Source organism: Stylophora pistillata, chromosome 1 (assembly GCF_964205215.1).
Source record: "Stylophora pistillata chromosome 1, jaStyPist1.2, whole genome shotgun sequence".
Lineage (NCBI taxonomy): Eukaryota > Metazoa > Cnidaria > Anthozoa > Scleractinia > Pocilloporidae > Stylophora > Stylophora pistillata.
The window spans coordinates 17,424,310-17,444,346 of NC_142519.1; the positions used below are offsets into that span (position 1 = coordinate 17,424,310).

The following is a 20,037-nucleotide window of genomic DNA, read 5'->3' on the forward strand; positions in this document are numbered from 1 at the left end:
GAACCACTGACCTCTGCGATACTAGTGCAGCGCTCTACCAATTGAGCTAACAAGCCAACCGGGAGCAGGCCGTTAAGTTGATTCGTAATAAACCCTGCTTAACGGCCTGCTCCCAGTTGGTTTGTTAGCTCAATTGGTAGAGCGCTGCCCTAGTATCGCAGAAGTCAGTGGTTCGAATCCCGTACAGGTCTGATTTTTTTTTCAGGTCTGACTTTCGCTATTGCATAAATAGCGCTCTCTACTGCGAGGATCGTGCATCATACGTATCTATAGCCGCAGTTCAAAATATATGAACTTCATATATTCATCGTATAGTGTAATTAAGCAAAATAAGACCCCCATTTATTTTATGTACGTAATGTTTCGTATTAACATGAATACTTACAATTTCTTTGATAAAGGATCAACATTTGGTGATTCCCTTTAAATTATATTAATTCTCTATACCATACGAGAAAGATTTAAGACGATAAAGACCCAAAAAGTACATTGATAATCTCTTCAGACCATATTTTGGTTATTTCTCCAATTTCACCTCAACACTGAACCCATTCTTAAGATTTTTGAACGCGATTATGTTCCCTTTTCCTGGGGAAGAATTGGAAGGAGAAAGAGAGGCAGGCATACGCTTTACTTCTACACGTGGTTGATAGCCAAATGGAGATCCATGTACTTTCACTGCTGAATCAGGGAGAGTCATCTTCACCTCCACTGATAAGGTGACCTCGACCTCGACTTCACGACTTTCTATTTCATAGAGCTCCTCCCTGTTAACGTCGTCGGATGTTTCCAGTTCATCTTGGACATTGAAATTCAGATCAGGGTAGCTGATGCTTAAAAAAACGAATCGGGAATCCTGCTCGACCATAATGCGACATTGTTTGGTCACTTTTGTGATTAAACCACCCTGAGGGAGTTCTAATGTGGGGTGAAACACTACATACCCGTACAATGGGGTAATGAGTATGTTGCGCTGTGGTGAAATACCAAATCGTACCACGTGAGCCTTATCATCTTGTTGCAGAACCGTGTACAGCAAATGATTCCCGTGCTGGCGCTTCCAAATGGTGGTGGCAGTGCTTTTGTAAGAGTCTGTTTTTACGAACACAGCGTACTCGTACTTCGCACTCGTGGAACTATGCTCTAGCCAGGCCGTAGTGTAGATACTGCTGGAGTCGACAGCAGCTGCGGTTTTGGAGTTTTGATTTTGGACATGTACTTTGAGATCAGACGCACTTGATCCTGGAATGTAATAACTGTTGCCCTTAGTGTCCACTAAAGTGGTGTAGCCTCTAGGCATGTCTGTAGAAGGAGGGTTTACAGCTGCGAATAGATCTGAGGTGACTTTGGCGGGGCCGTCCATTACATTAGAAAATTTAGAAGCACCTCTTATCAGTTTGTCTTGAAATAGAGTAGTTTGTGCGATAGTTCTTTTTCCACCATTATCTATTTTAATGTTGCTTCCGAGACAGACTAAAACGTTTTGAAAGAAAAAGACAGATTTCTTAAAATGAAGCTTAATTTTAGGATACGGATGCTTTTCATCGAAGAATTGATTTTCTGGTTGATGGAAGTCCATCCCAAATACCCCGCTGGATAAAGGCTCTGGTCCTTTGTAGGTAACTCCTCCGGCATAGGAGAGTGGACTAAAATTCCGTGCCTCTCTGAGCCTTATTTGCGATAAAGTCATATTTATCGTTGTTGCTCCAGGAACCTTTGTCCAGTCCCATCCGTTATCAATATCGTGAGCTTTCAACGCCTCCTCACTGTTTGCTATCAGCATTGATCCATGGCTTTGATAGGTACCAAAGGCGTTTTCCGGAGTTTTCTTCTTTGTAGATCCTTCAAAGTCCCACACAAACCTGTTGAAACCTTTGACTGTTACGGCCCAGTCCTTACGACGATGTATTGAGAGGGCAGCAAAGTTCATGGACCAGTGACCTTCAGGAGAGGTCTCAGGAGCTGAGGCTTTGGATTTGAGCTGTAAACGAAACAAAGGTCTCTGTCAAAAGTGAAATACAGTAACGATACAAGTGCAAAGATCTCTATTTAATGTATTTATTTTCGTTTCATTTAAAAGTGATTTTGCGATGCAACGCACAAAAAATACTTAATGTTGCCGCTAAGATATGCCCCACAGGTTCATTTGTTCATTAAATAAATTCCAATTAAGGAATAAAGTTTTACCCAAGTCGTTTTACATAGAGGTAGATATATCGTTACTCGCACAAGCTTAATTATTCATATATATATATATATATATATATATATATATCTCAATCACAGTCACACGAACTAACACAGTTGTTAGATTCAGCTGTTGTAAGCGTTGGACTTCTATAAAACATAGCGAGTTTTAACCTCTGACTATCACTAAATCTGGCGCACAATATCAATGGCTGATTATTATTTTTTTTTTATTTGTCCATCTCGCTGGAAACTTATAACTAATCAGCCTCTCCTTTCTAACATATTTTTTTCGAGATTAGAGTTTGGATATGAGCTAGCTATTATCGGCCTCGACATCTCCAATTAAGGCAATTGAAACTGCCGTTTTACTGTAAACGTCCACTGAAAATACCGATTAATAAATTCTAGAGTTTTCAATATTAGAACGACATAAGTGATGGTGTACAAGAGAACCCAACCTCATTAGCCAAACTATGGTGCAACGGCTCATTTATCATCGAGACCGTGCAACTAAATGCAATCGAGTTTGATTTTCCAATGGTTTCTTTATTTATTTCTTGTCTCGATGTTTTTTTTTGTTTCGTTGTCCAATTTTTTTTAATGGTTTTTTTCACAGTTAAGTATTGACTTTTAAATTTGGCCTTGGTGACAGTCAACCTATGTCTGACGAAAAAGTGATGTATAGCATCTGGGAAGAAATGCTATCTTTTTCCCAAGAATAAATATTTACAGCTATTTAAATTTATATCAGGAACTTCAACGACTTTTCTTCAGCCATTTCAATCGAATGACTTACCTCGCTCATTATTTTCAGAGATCCGAGGCTGTTCATGTATGATTTCCCACTGCCAACCCGTCCATCCTCCAAGTAATTTTTCACGTTTCTGTCAGATGTTTCATACAAACGTAGAAACATGCCAGCGTTCCTGGTGTTTGGAATAGTTATCCCTTTCGGTAGAACCAATGCTAAAGACTGGTATGGATGGGAGACGCTGATGTATGCATACGCTGGAAGGATATTTATCAAAACCTCGTTAGAAAAGTGTGGAAAACGTCCTCCCACACTGCTCGGGGTAGAGTACTTCACAGATATAAGCCTCATTACTTTGAGAGCTTCAAGTAAATTTCGTTTAGATGCATCTGATAAAGCGAAGTGTGTTCCTTCTAAGAGATATTGCACTTGTGCTGCTGTATGCAGCGCATGTGGCGCGTATGCTGATGCATAGAACGCTTTGTGATGAAAACCGGTGTAATCAGGTTTGATAACTCCTCCAAATGCTTTGTTAATACTCAGGGCGTTATCCATCCACCTCTTCAAAGCATCCATATCCCTCTGCCTTTCCCTTTTTTCAATTTCAGTAGTCACAGGCATCGTCAACACAATTATCAATCTAAACAAAAATATCGTGATCATTCTGTCAGCCGTAGTTCCACTGAATTCGAAACGCGATTGATAAACTTCTCCAAAATCATTGTACCATTTGGCAGTGTTTATCAATTTCTTTAATCTACTATTGTTGCTTGAGGGTTGATGTAAAGATCTTTTCAGGAAAAAAAGAGTGTGCATGTATCCAGCACCATCCCGATTCATTTCGTGATCCAGGGAACCTATTCCACTTCCATCGGCCCATCCCTGTTCTTCGATGTAATCAAGTAGATTGAGGATTCTCTGAAGGCGTGCTTTGTTAAAAAAATACAGCGATTTTCGGACGTTGCTTTCCGTACATGGTAGTTTGACAAGGTAGTTTCGGAACTCATCCTGTCTCTTTTTCCATTTCCCGCAAATTTTTTGGATTGACTGCTGCACTTTGGCAACAATTCCAGAACACAGTCCTGCCGTTTCTCTTGCTACCGTCTTAGTTACCTCGTCAGGACGTGATTTAAGGTAAAACTCAAGTGCTAAAGGTAACATGATGTTCATAATAGGAAAGCTGAACTTCCTTGTTGGGTCTTCTGTGGAATAATCCCTGGTTCCTTTCTCACAGTTACGGCAAAATAACGGAGGACCAGTGATCACGATCTTGGTGGAACCAGGATTGCTATAATCAGGCTTATTCGTAAATTTAAGTCTATCGTATTCCTTATGAGCAGTATCGAAACTTTCTTGAAGGGTATTCCAACGCATCTTTGTTTCTCCAGTGAAATCATAAGTGGTTTGTGTCTCATCAGCATACCAGTTATGCAAGCGACTTTCGATGTGAGAAAGATGAAGAGTCTTGGAAGAGTCGACGGAAGGTGGAAGAGCGGTGGGCGTCTGCTGACTCCAGCGATAAGTCTGCTGCCAGAAGTTTTTTGAATCGTACTTTGGACCAAATCTCGTAGTTGGAACTATCTTATCACGTGATTGCTTAGACATTTTTCCTACCAACCCAAGTAAGTCGATGTAAATGGTATCTTTATGGTTTAGAACAAAGTCCATCCTAGTGATCGTTGCAGGATCTTTGAGGCTATTTTTCTTTTGTTTGCATTCATCGAATGACACCCATATTCCTCTCCAGCCTGAAAAACCCAAGTTGATGTGGAAGGATCCTACCCGCGGTCCGTTTCTACGGTCTCCCAGCCTGATTCCCATTTTCTGTCCTGAAGATGCAGCGTCTTTGTAGATCCACATCTTTACACCTCCTCTCCTGAGATCGTTTCCCGTTACGTAAGCCGAGTTTGGTAGGTTGTACCTCAATTTAGATTCTCCTCTGGCGCCCGACTCCCATTTCAGTGATGTTTTCCCGTGTTTGGCTACTGAAGTCGAGAAAGAAATCTTGCCCTTAGTCTTCGGTACTGTGACGAGGCAGTTTTGCTGTGCTGTATCTTCAAAATCGAGCTTCTTGTCACAACGGTTTCCTACCAGATAAAATTAAAAAGATCATTATAAATAAAAAGGGATCACTTCACAGTAACAACTGATTTACATTTCAATTTGATACAAATGGTCTGATGAAAGTGATGGGACGTACCATTTGATATAATGTTTTACGGTGAATAAGAGTTCGCCGAGGAACGGATAAGAATTAAAAAAAAATTAAAAAAGTTAGTGATGCACTCATAATTGGTCTATGTACCTGTAAGATAGTTTGTTCAAACACCATCGTTAAGGTTACTTTCCACCGTCAGAAGAAAAATTATTTTCTCTTACTTTGCAAAATCGAAGTAAAAAATTTTGCCTAACGTTTCCAAAGAAAATTAAAGTTATTTAGAAAAACGTAACTAACATAAAAGTCGATAAATCAGGAAGAGTCATAATCTCATAACTGGGCGAATTCCCTGAAAGACTCGCTCATCTTGGGGCTCGTTTTTTATTTTATTTGCATATTTTGTTTACATTGTGCACCTGACAAAAGTCACACGCAGAAAAATGTCTCAGTTAATTATTGTGTGGGGCGAAGAAATATAACTTATTAACTGCAGTTTGTACAACAGCTCTGTACAGGAAATATTGAACGTGTTTTAACACTGACTTTAAAAATGCTCTCCATCCCCACCGAATCTTTATCCTTGATTAAAGTAACATACCAGTCGCCTGATCTATTAGCAACAAGGCCACACCAGTCAGAATGAGAAATGAAAATTCTACCATTCTCTTCTCCGCAGTCACTTTCCCTTTAAATTAAATGTAAAATAGACAAAAAAATCTTCAACAAACTTAAACAAACTGCACCTAATTGACCCAAATAGTATTTCTCGCGCAACTTAGAGCAAGTTGAGAGTAGGTCGCCTTAATTCTGGTTACCATAGTTCTACAACATGTGTATTGAGGGTGTACATAAATCGCTAAACGATGCCTTTTAAAGAGTAACTTTTCGATGAGTTCAGCCTAGCAAGTACTACAACTTAAGTATCCTGAATTATCCTGAACAGATATACAAATATTTCACTGCTTCAAGCATGGAGGACGACCGATGAACTGTTGGACAGTGTAGTTTAAGTATTTCACTTTTAGCTAAACTAACCTCTGCTGATGGCAACTTACCTCTGTAGTGTCCTTTTCGATATTCGAGGGACGCCACACCGAATCTTCGCCCACGGACAGTTGAAAACAACGTAACCTAGAATGCAATGTTTGTTGTCCTTTTAAGAACTGTTTTAACTTTAGCATATGTCGTTGTGGCGTTGTGAATTAATGCCCCACCAAATCTTCCACGCTAAGTGCTGATGTGGCTACTCTGGACCAGTTAAAGAGAAATTAAAAGAGCCTTTCAGAGTAGAAATTAAAACCAATTAAGTCGAAGCCTGACAGATTTTTAGCAAAGAACAAGTTGCATCATTAGTAACTCGAATAGAAAATCTAGTATTAGCTAGTTACCTAGTAATACTACACTACCCTTTGATTAATCTGGCTCTTTCTCTCCTACTGCTCTTTGAATTCAAATAGATAGAGCTAACTCGGAAACCTCACGGTTCCTCTTGTCTCTAGGCTGCATTAATGATTAAATTATGCTTCTTTAAATTTTCCTCAAATTATCTTATTTCAGTGGATTACCATATTTGTGATGAACAAGAATTTGCTTATTGATGCCATTGTTAATTTTCAGGCAGCAATTTCATTAACAGGAAGAAAGGGGCCACTGATTTTTTCGAAAGAGAAACTTGACATCGCTCGCAAAACTTTTACTCTTTACCTCTCAAATCCAGGAAGATTAGTAGTAGGGTGTTATGTATTAAGACTCTAGATGAAATTTTTTTTTGTAGTATAGCTAACGTTGGTTAGCGTTTGTTAGCATGACTGAGTCTTCTTTATCTTATTTTCAGTTTTTATTCCAAAAATTTTTGTATTTAAACAGGATACCTTCAATAACAATATCTATGTCCTGAGGGGCTATCCTGTATAAATATTCGTTATCATGTTGTTTAATAAGTAGATAATCTTAACTGAAAGCATTCCCGAGAATCCCAGTTGTTAACCAGCGTAACCCTGGAACGTTTTGCTCTAACGCGTGCGATCATAAATATCACATCACGTATCACGGAATACACACGTTGGTTGTTGGTGTACGCTCTTCAAAAATATCAGCATGAAGAGACATCCTGACTTAGAAGTCGTAGTTTTCAGTGCCAATATCAGTAATATGGATTTCGGTCCCAGTAAAAATTTTGAAAAGCAACACTTTCTTCGCTGTTAAGGGGGATTTACCTCAATTTACATGATGTCTTGTTTGCTCGGGACAGACTCCCTCTCAATGGTTGAATTTATGGAGTATCAACATTTATACAACAGAAGGAACAGTTTCACTAAAAGAAACATAGATTTAAGCTGTTTTCCCCGAACCATTTCCGGTTTTATAATTATAATATTTATACTTCCAATATGAGTTCTCTAAACACTGTCTAATGACAATTTATAACTTCCAAGAGAATTCGAGGAACGGATGTTATACAGAAGAAAGAATATATTATAGTTTTTTCACGATGTATTGATCGATGTGCTGTTGGCGACATATCAAGTGCCTTGCAGCTGGTCTTCCGGCGTCAGGCGACGCGATCGCAAATTTACGTGACGGTTATTTAGGGCACCTTAGTTAGATGTTTTAAAATATTGACTCGATGAGTACTTTACCAGGTGTCACCCGAGCGTCGTGTCTAATTTAAGGACCGTTCACACGCCTTGTTGTGGTAGGCAGCGGCCGAGAACGTACGTTTGAGACACCTTTAATATAGGGTAGAACCTATAACCGAAAACCTCTGAAATCTTGTGTGGGTTCTTCCTTGGTTGTTGATCTTTTAGTCTGGTGATCTTTGAGTCTGGTGATCTTTCGTAAAATTAGGGCAGATATCCGTTAGAAACAAGAACAGATTATAAGTTAATCTTGTCTTGAGAGATAGTTGATGGTTTTGCCGTGAAACGTTTGGCCCGGTCATGTACACTTAACATTACCACGTTTTCCTAACTGAGGGGGGGTGTGGGTCAGAAGCGAAGTAATGGTCATTATAGGTCAGACATGATGCTCAGGTCACACTTTGTATGACAAACAATGTATACATCGGAGAAACAAGGAGAGAAATGATCTGCAAAATCAAAGAATATAAAAGAGATATACGGCTTGCTCGCACTCACAATTTGGTGGTTTCAATGTAGTAGTTTAACAGTCAAAAAATATAATTTTCATTAAGCTCATGAAAAAGTTCTGACTTTGTAAAATCTGAATGAAAAACACCAACTGGCCAAACCGCGGGAAGACAAAAAAATAATGGAGTTTTACAGCAATTCAAGACGTTATAAAATCTCTTACACATGCCTGTCTGATGACAGTGGCACTATAGAGTAATAACAGCCGAGAATTGTGTTTGAAATGAAGGTAAAGCATTTTCCGGAAAAAAATAATCAACTTTCATTGATTGTTGACGCAAACGTTTACTATGGAGCGTTATACTACCTTACAACCTTTTCCGCTTTTATATTTGATTCTCTTCCTTTTTCATCTTTAGGGGAACAATCCTTGAAACAAAAGAGATGTTAATTTTCCAAGGAAAATAAACAACCCGTCAATCGTTTCTGCAAACAGAAAATTCGAGTTTAGAGTGTCAGAAGAGTTATCCAATGATTGTTTAATCATCTAAAAGATATACCTTGATATTTTGACGCAAGGCGTAACCTCTTTCTTAAAACGTTGTTTGACTACTAGACTTTTGAGTTTATTCCTGGTTGATGACCAACTTGCAAGAATATCTGTTTTTCCTGCGGCGTGGATGCGAGATAAGAGGGTCTTAATGGGGTTAACCGATAGGCGTAAAATGGCCAAAATTTAGTCGATAGCCGTAAAAATTGAAAAATTTTAACCGTTAGCCGTAAATGGGGTCAAAAGAGGTAACCGTAAAAAAAATTGTTCAATAAATTTCTTAATTTTAAGGAAGGTGCTAAACTTACTTATGACCTGTTTCATTTCTTATTTTGCTGACTTTGACTCCGTACATGTCGTACATGTAGTTCATACGTTTAAAGGCCAAGCTCGTTTCAAGGACCCCCGGTAGTCTCCCTTGACCTCACTTGGCCTGCGTTTTGTAGGACAAGTTGAAAGCTTTTTGTTTTAAGATCTCCAATTTCTTCACCCAGTGTGCATGTGAGTTGAACGATTTCGGTATTGAAAGCTGTTGTTAGTTTTTATCGAACGGGTGAGGAAAGGCCAAGCGAAAGATATAAGGGAAGACTCAAAGTCCAAGAAGAGCATCGGACACTTTCAGCGTTCAAGAAAAACGTTATTGACTTTCTTGGTCTTAACGAGCAAGCCAGGAAGTTTGGTCTTGGGCAATTTGACCTTAAACTTTACCGACTCGCCAAAATCAACGGCAAGATAGAAAATTATTTTTTATCGACCCAGCAGCAGCTAGATCTGGAACTACCCCTGTTGCTTGACTCAGATAGTGAAAGAGAGCTGAACAGTAAGTACTCTTAAAGTTATGAATTTTGTACGTGACTACTAGGATGCCGCGTGGCAAGAAATTTTTGCGGGTCTTTTATCTTGCGGATTGCAGAAACTAAATTAGCTCCCCACATGTTTGGGGAGCTAATTGTTTCGATAGCGAAAGACTGCTTTTCTTACTGAGGATTAATATTTGTTATTTTCAGGAGATCGCGAGCTTGAAATACCTGAGTAAAGCAACTAGCAGAGATGTCACTGTTTGCAAAACGCTTACTGTTGACCACTAAGGCATGGGTCGCACTTGGCAAAGTTTGGTGTGAATGTGGTTACTTTGGTGTAAAAATCAGTCATGGGGCACATTGCCTAATGCGACCCTAACTTTTCCAGTTCGCAAAAACTTTGAAAACCGGCCAAAACATCAAAGACGCCGTAGTGCCTGGGTGGGGCAGGTAGATTTCGGAAAACTCGGACTAAGCAATAGCTATCACAGCGGTAACTATCATCGCTTGTCAGTAAACAGCAAACGACTCGACTGGTCGCGGAACTGACCAGGCATATGGCGCTCGAAGTAATCTTCGCTGACGTCGATTTCTCGCTCTCATCATAGCGGCAGTCAAAATAGTTAATCAGGCGTTAATCCATCTTTCATAGATCATACGAAAGACAAAAAAGTGCTCTGATTTAACTGAATAAGAAGAATAAGCATCATCGTGATCGTTATTAACAATGCCTTAACGGGACGCATTTTTTTAACGTTTGTTTTCCCTTTTCAGCTCACTGCTCTCTCCCCATAGCACGTCGATAAACGTGTGTCTGGTTTATCAAAGTGTCATCACTGACATTTTTTTCACCTAGTGCGACCCTGATAGTTGAAACCAAAAGTTTGCTTTCCGGTTGCGGTTTCAAATTTTGTGTGTTTTTTTTGCTGGTTGAAAACTTTGCCCAAGTGCGACCCATACCTTAAGTATTGAAACGCCCCTTGGGGAATACTAATTTCTACAGTCCTTCGCTATCGTAAAAAACACTAGACCCTGAAATTTATTTTTTGTTTTTGTTTTTGTTTTTGTTAATAACTGCGTAAAATAATATTAGAAGTGGTATGATTTATCAAATATTAAATGTTTTCAAAAGAATAACTCATTTAAGCCTGAGATGACCATAACACCTTTATTTTGCTTTAAAGATTAAAAAAACACAGGTTTATTAATATTTAAGCTTTTGGAACCAAAGAAATTAATTTTTAACTTTTTTGTTAACCGTAACTGTAAAAAATTAACCGATAGCCATAAAAGAGCCAAAATTTTAGCCGATAACCGTAAAAGCCAGCACCCCATTGAGACCCTCAGATAACAATTGCACCCTGGAGAGATGCCAGCAGAAGATCATATCTAAAATGTAGGTCGTTTTTAGGGGGAAAGGGGCAAACAGCTTCTTATAGTGTGAAAATAATTGGCTTGTATGTTTCGTCTAAGTAACTTCACACAGATTAAAATAAGTCAATTTATTACACAAACAAAGGATCGTTGTACTTCGGCCACTCTGAAAGAACTCGGTCGTGGAAGCTTTTTCACTAACCGATGTAAACTGTTTCGTGATACTTAAAAGCATAATCTACTCTTGTGATTTGCACAGAAGAGTGTACGCTGTCTGACTAGCTCTCGCATTCTTCATTCAACACAATTTATACTCCTCGCCAGCCTTAACATCCCGTGGTCAATCTTGAACCGTCCAACTCGATTTCCTTTCATAGTTTCTCTAAACTTAATGCCCATACTCTTTTTCTATGAAGAGGCTCTTGGTTAGCAGATCCACATCATTAATACATTTGTACCTCCTTCCCTCAATTCAAGTCCACCAATTGAAGCTGTGGGCCTGTTTTACCTCAATCTCGATGTTCCCGTAGTGCCAAATTCCCCAAGTTCAACATCCTTATGACGAGCTTGGCTACCATTGTTGTGAAGGTTAGTGTCCCTCTTGATGCCGGTTAGGGTGTTTAGCATTCTCCTTGTTTTGTGTCCTCAAAGTCTGAGAGTTCTTGATACTCTGCAATAAACACCACTATGAGATAACAACCTGATGAATTAAGCACTTGTAAACGCCAAGACGATAATCTGATAGAACGTTAACCAAAGAATTACTCCTAAAACTATTCTGACCATGGAAGCCGGATGGACCAAGGAGGTAATCAACTCTTCATTCAGGTTGACTAAACTGGCGTTTTTCATGTTATGATTTTCATTGTAAGAGTGTTGAACAAACCATGATCTGGAAGGGGGGGGGGGGGGGGGAGGGGCGAACGATTTAAGCATTACCAGAGTTTTAAGGTACGAAAAAATTACATCAGTAATTAAAGTAAAAATTATTCTTCCCTGACGAAAAATGTATTTCTAAGTTAACCGTATATTTTGGCGAAAATCATACTCACCCTTTCACAAGAAATTTTCGCGACACCACAATATTGTGAATGAGATGGTGCAAACATCATATACTGAGAAAACCAAATGACCCAAAAGGAGAAGCGGGTAAATTATTTGTGCCTTTTATCCCATATAAAGGCATTCATAAACAAAAAAAATAAGACAAATGGTGGTAAAACTTACGTCGATTTCACCGCTGACATGATCAGTACAGTCTTCGGTCACTTGACGGTTAAGACAGAAACTTCGAGTACAAGTATAAGCTGTTTTAGGCAACGTGAAACCGCCATACGATCTTGATGAGGTATAGTCCCACCCATATGTTTTTGTTATTTTTGACGGTGTTGTACCATTCACAAAATTGCTTCATCTAGTTCAAATAATGAAGAAAAAAAGACCTCCAGGGGAAGACAAACTCAAAGATGCAAAATTTCAGTAATGCTTGCGTTTCGGGACAAAGTAAACATTGATCTTCGTGCCCCTCACAATCACGAAATAGATGTGCCGGAAAGGAAAGCCTGGCAAAGTGTTTTTTTATAATAAGCATTTATGGTGGTCTTTTAAGATCAAGGAAAGGAGAGGATTGGCGTAGAATGGTTGGAAGCAAATCACAATGAAGGTCGCTTATATCTAGAGTCACTTAAGTAAGACTGGACTTGCAACATTAGCACATATAAAGACCCTTTGAATTCTGATAACACCTGATAAAGAAAACATTGATTCCTTAGGATTTATTAAAATCTGTTGGCTTATTGACAATTCTAGTCATGGAAACTATATACATTTGAACTATGCTGAAGGGTTTAAATGTTCGATTTTGTTTTGTTTCGTTCTGTTGTTTATTTTTTTCTCACCAGCTTGGCGTTACTTATGACGCCCAAAAAATTTTTTTTGGGTTCACATCGATTCTTATAATTTTTTCTTGATCCCTTCGATGACTGAAGTCAGTTTGTTTACTCAAAGATGGAAAGTTCATTGAGTAAATAAATTCATAATGAAAACCGACCTGGTTGATGCATAGCCGGCAAACTGTTTCCGGTCCCCGCTTAAAATTGGTTCCAAAGAAAAGAAAAAATAATATCTTTTTCTGTTTTCTTAGTTGTTCTATTCATTACTTTTGGTTTTAACAAAAGTTGCAATTATCATAATGTCTCCAAGGCAGCTTAATATCTATCCAATCCGTTTACGAGTATACGCAGCTGGAGTTTAAAAGCTATCAAAGATTATTTTCGTTATTCGTTCGATTCCAAAAGTGAAATTTTACCCCCACTGGTTTTTCTGGATGGTTCTGTCATAATGGCATTTTTTCTAACGATTTGCCCCATAAGCTTTCGTTCTCAATCGTCTTCGGTTAAACTCTCCCAGATTGCGACGAAATGATTATTCACAACATAACAGAAATTTATTCCATTCGCGTCAAGGGATTAGCCAACCAAACAAGATTTTTGAAGGCGAACTACAAGATTTAATCAATGACGACAATCTATGATCTCTAAACGAACAAAGGTAATAAAGCGGTAGAACTCCTTTGGTTAAGCAAACATAACAATTTCATTACAGAGGTGAATAACTCACGCGAAGCCGATTTCATGTAAAAGGGAACCACACATTGACAAAAAACTCGAGCGATTGGCTTGAACATGGCTGTGACGGATCAAGATATCTTTTCGATGGTTATTCTGAGCATCTTTTCCCTGTTCATCGTCATATCAAACTCCTGCGTATGCCTCTTGGTCATCTTGAAGAAAGCTCTACGAACCACTACGAATTGGCTTATGGTGTCACTCGCTGTATCAGACATATTAACAGGAGGAGTTTTGCTGCCTATCTACCTCATCAAGCCATTTTCGATTGTAACAGGTTATTTGGTGAGCATAATATTACTCTCGGGTGTTGCAAACCTATGCGCTGTAACGTACGATCGATATGTTGCAGTAATCAAGCCACTGGAATACCCGTATCGGGCACCAAAGATACGAAAAAGGGCTCCTATACTTTCGTGGTTACTTTCATTGATTTACTCTTTACTGCCTCTGTTTTGGAACACTAATGTCAGCCTCACAATACATAAGGTTTACATGATTTGTTTACAGAGTTTTGGTATTATTGCGCCATATGCTTTAATGACTGTCGCATACGTGCGAATGTTTATGCAAGTTCGAAGGGGTATGACAAAGAACGAGCATCTGAGATCTTTCAGAGTGCACAATCATGAGGGAAAAAGAATGTCTTCAGACGCTAAGGTGGCAAAAGTGTTTGCCATATTTGTTTTAGCTTTCCTTCTCTGCTGGCTGCCAATCATCTGCATAACAACTGCAAAAATTGTTAACAGAGATGACGTCATCCCAGAAGCCCTCACCGTTGCGTCTTTGTTTACAGTGGCAATATGTTCATTGCTGAATCCACTCGTGTATACTTTCCTCAAACCTGATTTCAAGAGGGCCATTTGCAACTTCTTTCGAACGCGTTCTTCCACAAACACGGTTTTGCACGGGCGAGGTATCTCTTCAGAAGGAGGAATACGACCTAAAATATATGTCCAACAGAAAAATTTAGATCAGGCAAAAAATTATCCAGTGGAAGATTTGTCCCAGCTTTCATTGGATTGTAAATGAGTTTATGTACGGCATCACTAGACTCTTGTAATTCCTAGAATGTCAGTTTTATAACACAATTTCGAGCTTTTTTTTTGAAGCTCGGTATTTTTATCACAAAATACTAATTGTTTACTCCTTTTTAAAAGTTAACTGACAAAAGCAAAATAATTTTTTCATCTAAATTTCTTACATTTCGTTAAATCGAAGTTGGCTGCCCGGATGCAACTCGCAGAGAGCTTCTTGCACAAAACAAACCACATCTCCTTGTTGAAATATTATTAAACTTATTAGAGGCGACGAAGTGTTTTCCAAAATTAATCTAGCGGTGCACTACAGACGTTTCCCCGACAAAGTCTGTGGGGCTACTGTTCACCCTCCCCCCCCCCTCCCCACCTTGCTCCGGTGCATTTGACTCCAACAGCTCAAAGATCACATGGCTAAGGCATTATGATAACGTTAGGATTCCTGGAAATATCAGAAAGGATGAAAATGTTTGCTTTGCCTTTGAAGAAGTACGCCACCTCTTCAAATTATTTTCAGAAGATATTGGAGTTTTTTCCCCCAATATTGATTAATACTAATTAAAAAGGGGCTTGGTTCTCAGTTTACAGAACGAGTAAACCTAACCTAATATTACTGATCTATTCGAGTCTTGCAATATTTCTTTTACCCGCTGTGCCATTAAAAGCGGGTACATCAATGTGATTAGTTAAAGAAACTCTCGATTACTAATAATTTTTTTTTTAAATTTTATCTCGATAAGTTGATCATTTTTCCAATGATAAAAAGTAGGGTGGGCAACACTTACAAATAAAAAAGAGCACATTACCCGATATGCGGTTGACCATTGTGAATAATGAAAGTCAAGGTATATATTCACAGCTGTACACTCGTTTTGCGATATTTCTACTTGACCAAGCAGCAGTATTTGATGTCGTTTTTCCTTAATATCATCCAATTTGTTTCAAACCGAACACAGAGCAATTCTTTCTCATTAAAAGCGAACGGCTGAACCCTTCTAACGTCGTTCATGATTTTCTCACGGGACTAAGGAATCAATACATATCAAGCTAAGGCTAATAAGTTCGTAATACTGCTTTGGTTTTAGCAAGAAGTACTGCGAGGAATTACACGCGCGGAGCCTGTTTTTATCCGTGAGCAGAAAAATAAGACTCTTTAAAGCCTCCAGCTGAAATTAAAGGGCATCGATACCTCTGAAAGCTTAGTCTCCTTTGCGAGGCTTGCCGCGAAAGCGAGTAAGCACCTCTCGAGGGCTGTATGTTTATCCATAGGCTGAAAAGTAATACTTTTCGGACCCTTTGCCGATATTAGATAAGTGCTGATTCCTATAAAAACTTAAATCCCAATACTTCTGTGGCCATGGCAAGATTTGCGGTGAATGAAAACGAATTACTCGAGTGAAACCTGTTTGTCTAGTCTTAATAATTCCGGAAATTTCTGATCTGCTATTTGCGGGGAAGCGTTATTAGTTTTAACGTATGGCAAAAGTCTTCATAGAAAAGAGTTTGTTCGTGAAGAGACATCGGAAAAATTCATAATCCTCGATTATGGTGCTTGAATTAGTTGTGAGCTACGACGTGATTCGTCAAATAGTTTGTATTATTAAACCGTAAAATGATACGGCCGGCTAAAGATGAAATGAAACAGTCGTGATGAATATGGTTTGTCCCACATTAGCCTGTGAAAGGGATTTTTCTCAAATTAAACTTTTTTCGGGTTTGACAAGCTGTTGAAATCTGTTGTGGAATATAGTTAGCCAAATAAACAAACAGCCATGACTCTCTGATTGTTTCAGCCCAAGATCGTAGTGATGGCAATTTAGATTAGTGCTTCTAGCAGCGAAGCGAAAAGTCTACGCATCATTCAATTTTTAGAAAGTAGCAGTCTTTGCAATCAAGATTTCCTAATGATTTTCTTCTTTTCGTACTGTATAAAATGTATGTTAATTTTCGACAGAATAATGCCATAGAAAGATCAGCATTCTTTCTAAATTGAATCAAGAAAATCACAGAAGTTGACTCAGTGGCAACGCGAAGAAAATTGCAAACTGCCTTTCTCGTTTAATTTTGAGGTAAAAAAAAAAGATCATTTTTAAAATTCCTCTTCTAAGAAAATAACCACAAAAAATATCATTGTTCTTTCCAAACAAATAAATGTCCGCTCATAGTCCTCATTGGTACAAAGGTAATTTCACTAGTCAATTCAAATTTGGATTTGAATGATATCTTATCGAGAGCTCACCTTACTCTTTCACTAAATCTGTGTGACGTCTTCTCGATAAGAGCTAAAGATGGTGCCAGGTTGTAAGACATACTACCCAACTGAAAGAAAGAGATAGACCAGTTTTGGCCTCGAGAGACTTCGATTGATAAGGATCTTTCCTGTTTTGTCTCTTTACACAATATTGGCTTCGATGAGTTTAATTAATTATTTTGCTTACATCAATACAAAGTTGTTGGTTTGACAAACTCTTTGGTTATATTATACATCAGAAAGAATTAGAGAATAACAAAAAGCGAGAGTTTCGCGACTTGGGAAATGAAAGATGGCTGAAAATTCGATCATAAACGTTATGATGACTATTTTGTCCGTATTAGTAGTAACTGCTAACGTAACAGTATGCCTCCTGGTCGTCGCTAACAAATCTCTGCGAACATACACGAATGGATTCCTCGTTTCTCTGGCAGTATCCGATATTCTACTCGGCGCTGTGCAGTTCCCAGTGCTTCTAACGATTCCGGAATCAATCGCCAGTGGCTATATCATCTCTGTGATCCTGTTGTCAGGAGTTACCAGCCATTGCTGCATCACCTTTGACAGACTCATTGCAATTCGCCATCCGTTCTTGTATTCATATTTAATTCAAAAATACTTTACGAAGATGCTGCTGAGTGCCTGGGTTGTGGCAGTTGTTTTTTCGTTGATACCACTCTGCTGGAAAACTGATTCCCGTCTTACGATCCACAAAGTTTACCTCTTTGTGGGAATCGTAGCTTTCATCTTTGTTCCTTATCTGCTGATGTTTGTCGCGTACTGCCTGATTTTTGCGATTCTCCGCGATCATTTTAAGATGGTCCAAGAGATGACAGTATCAATAAGTAGGAAGGAACAAGCAAGGAGGCTCTCATCCGAAGCAAAGATTGCCAAAGTTTGCCTCACACTGATCGCTACTTTTGTTCTTTGTTGGCTGCCGATCATCTACATCACATCCGCAATGGTGCTTAGTAAACCCGAGATCGTTCCTGTTCTTTTGCCCACTATTTCTAAATTTACACTGGGTCTGTCGTCCTTGATAAACCCTGCATTGTACACTTTCAAGAAAGAGGACTTCAGAACTGCTGTGAAGAAGGTTTTCAGGCGAAATTTGAATGCACAGATCGATCCGACTAGTCTACAGAATCCCATAGATATCACACAGGAAGGGAATAATGCGTATGACACGCCGGGTCTCCAGCTGAGAAACCCTACCACTGGTGTCCAAGTATCGCAATTTGTAAGATAGATCCCAAACCATTCCTTTTCATGTGCTGCCGGATTGTACCAGTCCTTTCGTAATTTATTTTTATTTTTTCAGACTAGGTTTACACTAGAGGAAATTGTTCTGGATTCATGATGAATCCGAAACGTTTTAGTACCGGATTGATGTTGCCGTTTACACGAAAGTGGACGAATCCGAAATAAAAACTCCTCGGTTTGGTCGTGTCTCCGGAGATTTTGAACCCGGAATTTAAAGTGGGAACTTTGAATCCGATAACTTTTGAATCCGGAAAGTTTTTGTCGTGTAAACGCTTTTTTTCTTGAATCCGGATACTATTTCCGCCTGCAATCTTTTGAGTTTGCGGTGAAACCAAAATGGAGGATCTGGTGCTAACATTGCTGGCGGTCTCCGGTTGCCTAATCTTGTTGCAGGTTCAGGCGATAAATTTTATCATGTGTACCACAGTATTTCTGAGGAAACGCAAATTATTATTGCAAGGAAGTTTAACGTCAGCCACACTTAATCGCCGACGACGTAGATGGCAGGATCGAGGACTGAGACGGTTTTGGGTTAGGCCAGGTCGAACAAGTGCCTGGTGGGACAATATGGTGGGAAATGTCACGGTAGCTAGCTATAGCAAGTGGACAGAAAATTTTAGAATGTCCCACCCTACCTTTATGGAACTTTGCGAAGATCTTAGGTCCCTACTTGAGAGAAAATCAGAAAAAAGAAACCGGAGTTGTCGTCGTGTGTAAACGGTCAGGAATCCGAATATCCTTTCAGTGTAAACGCCTACGAATCCGAATACTCCAAAATTGACGAATCCGGAAACATTTACGAACCCGGAAAACTCTCCTCTAATGTAAACCTAGCCTTAATATAAGTACAAAGACGAAAGTCAGGTAAGATCCGAGTTGAAAAACTTCATGCCCCTGCAGTGGTCAATAGGGGATTGACGGAAAGTTTGTTTGTGAAGTTCTCAGTGTCTTTTTTATCCTTAAAGCATTCGCCTCGGTGGTTCTTAGAGGTTGAACATCACTAATTGGAAAATTAACGACCTCACAGCCGACGGAATTGGCACCAACAACTGATTTTCCTATCATTGACACTGCCGGTTCATCAAACAAAATTAAGGACAAATTGAACACTCTTTCTGGCTAAATATAAAGAAAGTAACCGCGGGAGAGTTTAATTGTTAAAATGAAAATGATAATTAATCAACTCATAAGAATCCATTTACCAATGGATTAAACCAATGATTTACTCAATGAATGAACGATTCAATCATTCAACGAAACAAAGAGTCAAACAATTTTTCGATAGTCAATTGATTGTTCGATCCCCCCCCCCCCAAAAAAAAAAACAGAACCAAGAATGAATCATTAGACTGTGCTAAGCTTATAGTTGGTTGAAATTAGCCAATAAGTGAGCGCGCGAAAATGGCGGGGGTCCATGACAACCACTCCATCGTTATACCCCTTACCCTCACTTTTTTCCTATACAATGAGAGCCTGGAACGAACTATATGAATCACTTAGTTATACACTGACAGAAATCAATTATTCACTTTTAAACACAATTATGATCGATCGATCAAGTTATATAAAGTCATACGGCTGAATGGTTGAGTAATTTATCCGGCTAGTTACAAAAATTGGAAAAGGAACACCAGCACCATTCGGTGTACCTCAAATCAGGTAATTTTTTTTATAGCTACGGAGAAATTAAAAAGAGTCAACTTGCGTTTTATATTTCAAACTTTAGTCCTTTGGTTACCAAAATCTTATAACCAGTTTAACATCAAATGATTTTCCCTTAATTCCCATATCTTTCTTCGCATTCTTTCCCATGAAAAAATTCGACACTCCGCTGTGATCTAGAAACATCCTTGAAGATATAAACATGTTTTGAACTTAAGGAATTGACCGCATTCGACTGTTTTTTTGTTTTTTTTTGTTTTGTTTATTTTTTTCCTTCCCGCTGGG

General features: G+C 38.9%; 3 protein-coding genes across 3 annotated transcripts; 2 read left to right on the plus strand and 1 right to left on the minus strand.

The window, feature by feature from the left end:
* Window positions 1-224: 224 nt before the first annotated feature.
* On the minus strand, window positions 225-5,780 carry LOC111321338 (uncharacterized). Its single transcript, XM_088746486.1, has 3 exons — window positions 5,698-5,780; window positions 2,987-5,028; window positions 225-1,981 (listed from the first exon to the last, which is right to left on the minus strand). The coding sequence occupies exons 1-3, from the start codon at window positions 5,759-5,761 to the stop codon at window positions 518-520; spliced, it is 3,570 nt and encodes a 1,189-aa protein (XP_088602612.1). The 5' UTR covers window positions 5,762-5,780; the 3' UTR covers window positions 225-517.
* Window positions 5,781-12,972: 7,192 nt separating this feature from the next.
* Window positions 12,973-15,381, plus strand: LOC111321331 (histamine H2 receptor-like). The gene has a single exon (XM_022924179.2). It carries the CDS (start codon window positions 13,597-13,599, stop codon window positions 14,569-14,571), a length of 975 nt encoding a protein of 324 aa, XP_022779914.2. The 5' UTR covers window positions 12,973-13,596; the 3' UTR covers window positions 14,572-15,381.
* A 1,470-nt stretch (window positions 15,382-16,851) lies between these two features.
* Window positions 16,852-19,324, plus strand: LOC111321341 (adenosine receptor A2a-like). The gene has a single exon (XM_022924188.2). The coding sequence runs from the start codon at window positions 17,120-17,122 to the stop codon at window positions 18,074-18,076; it is 957 nt and encodes a 318-aa protein (XP_022779923.2). The 5' UTR covers window positions 16,852-17,119; the 3' UTR covers window positions 18,077-19,324.
* Window positions 19,325-20,037: the final 713 nt, after the last annotated feature.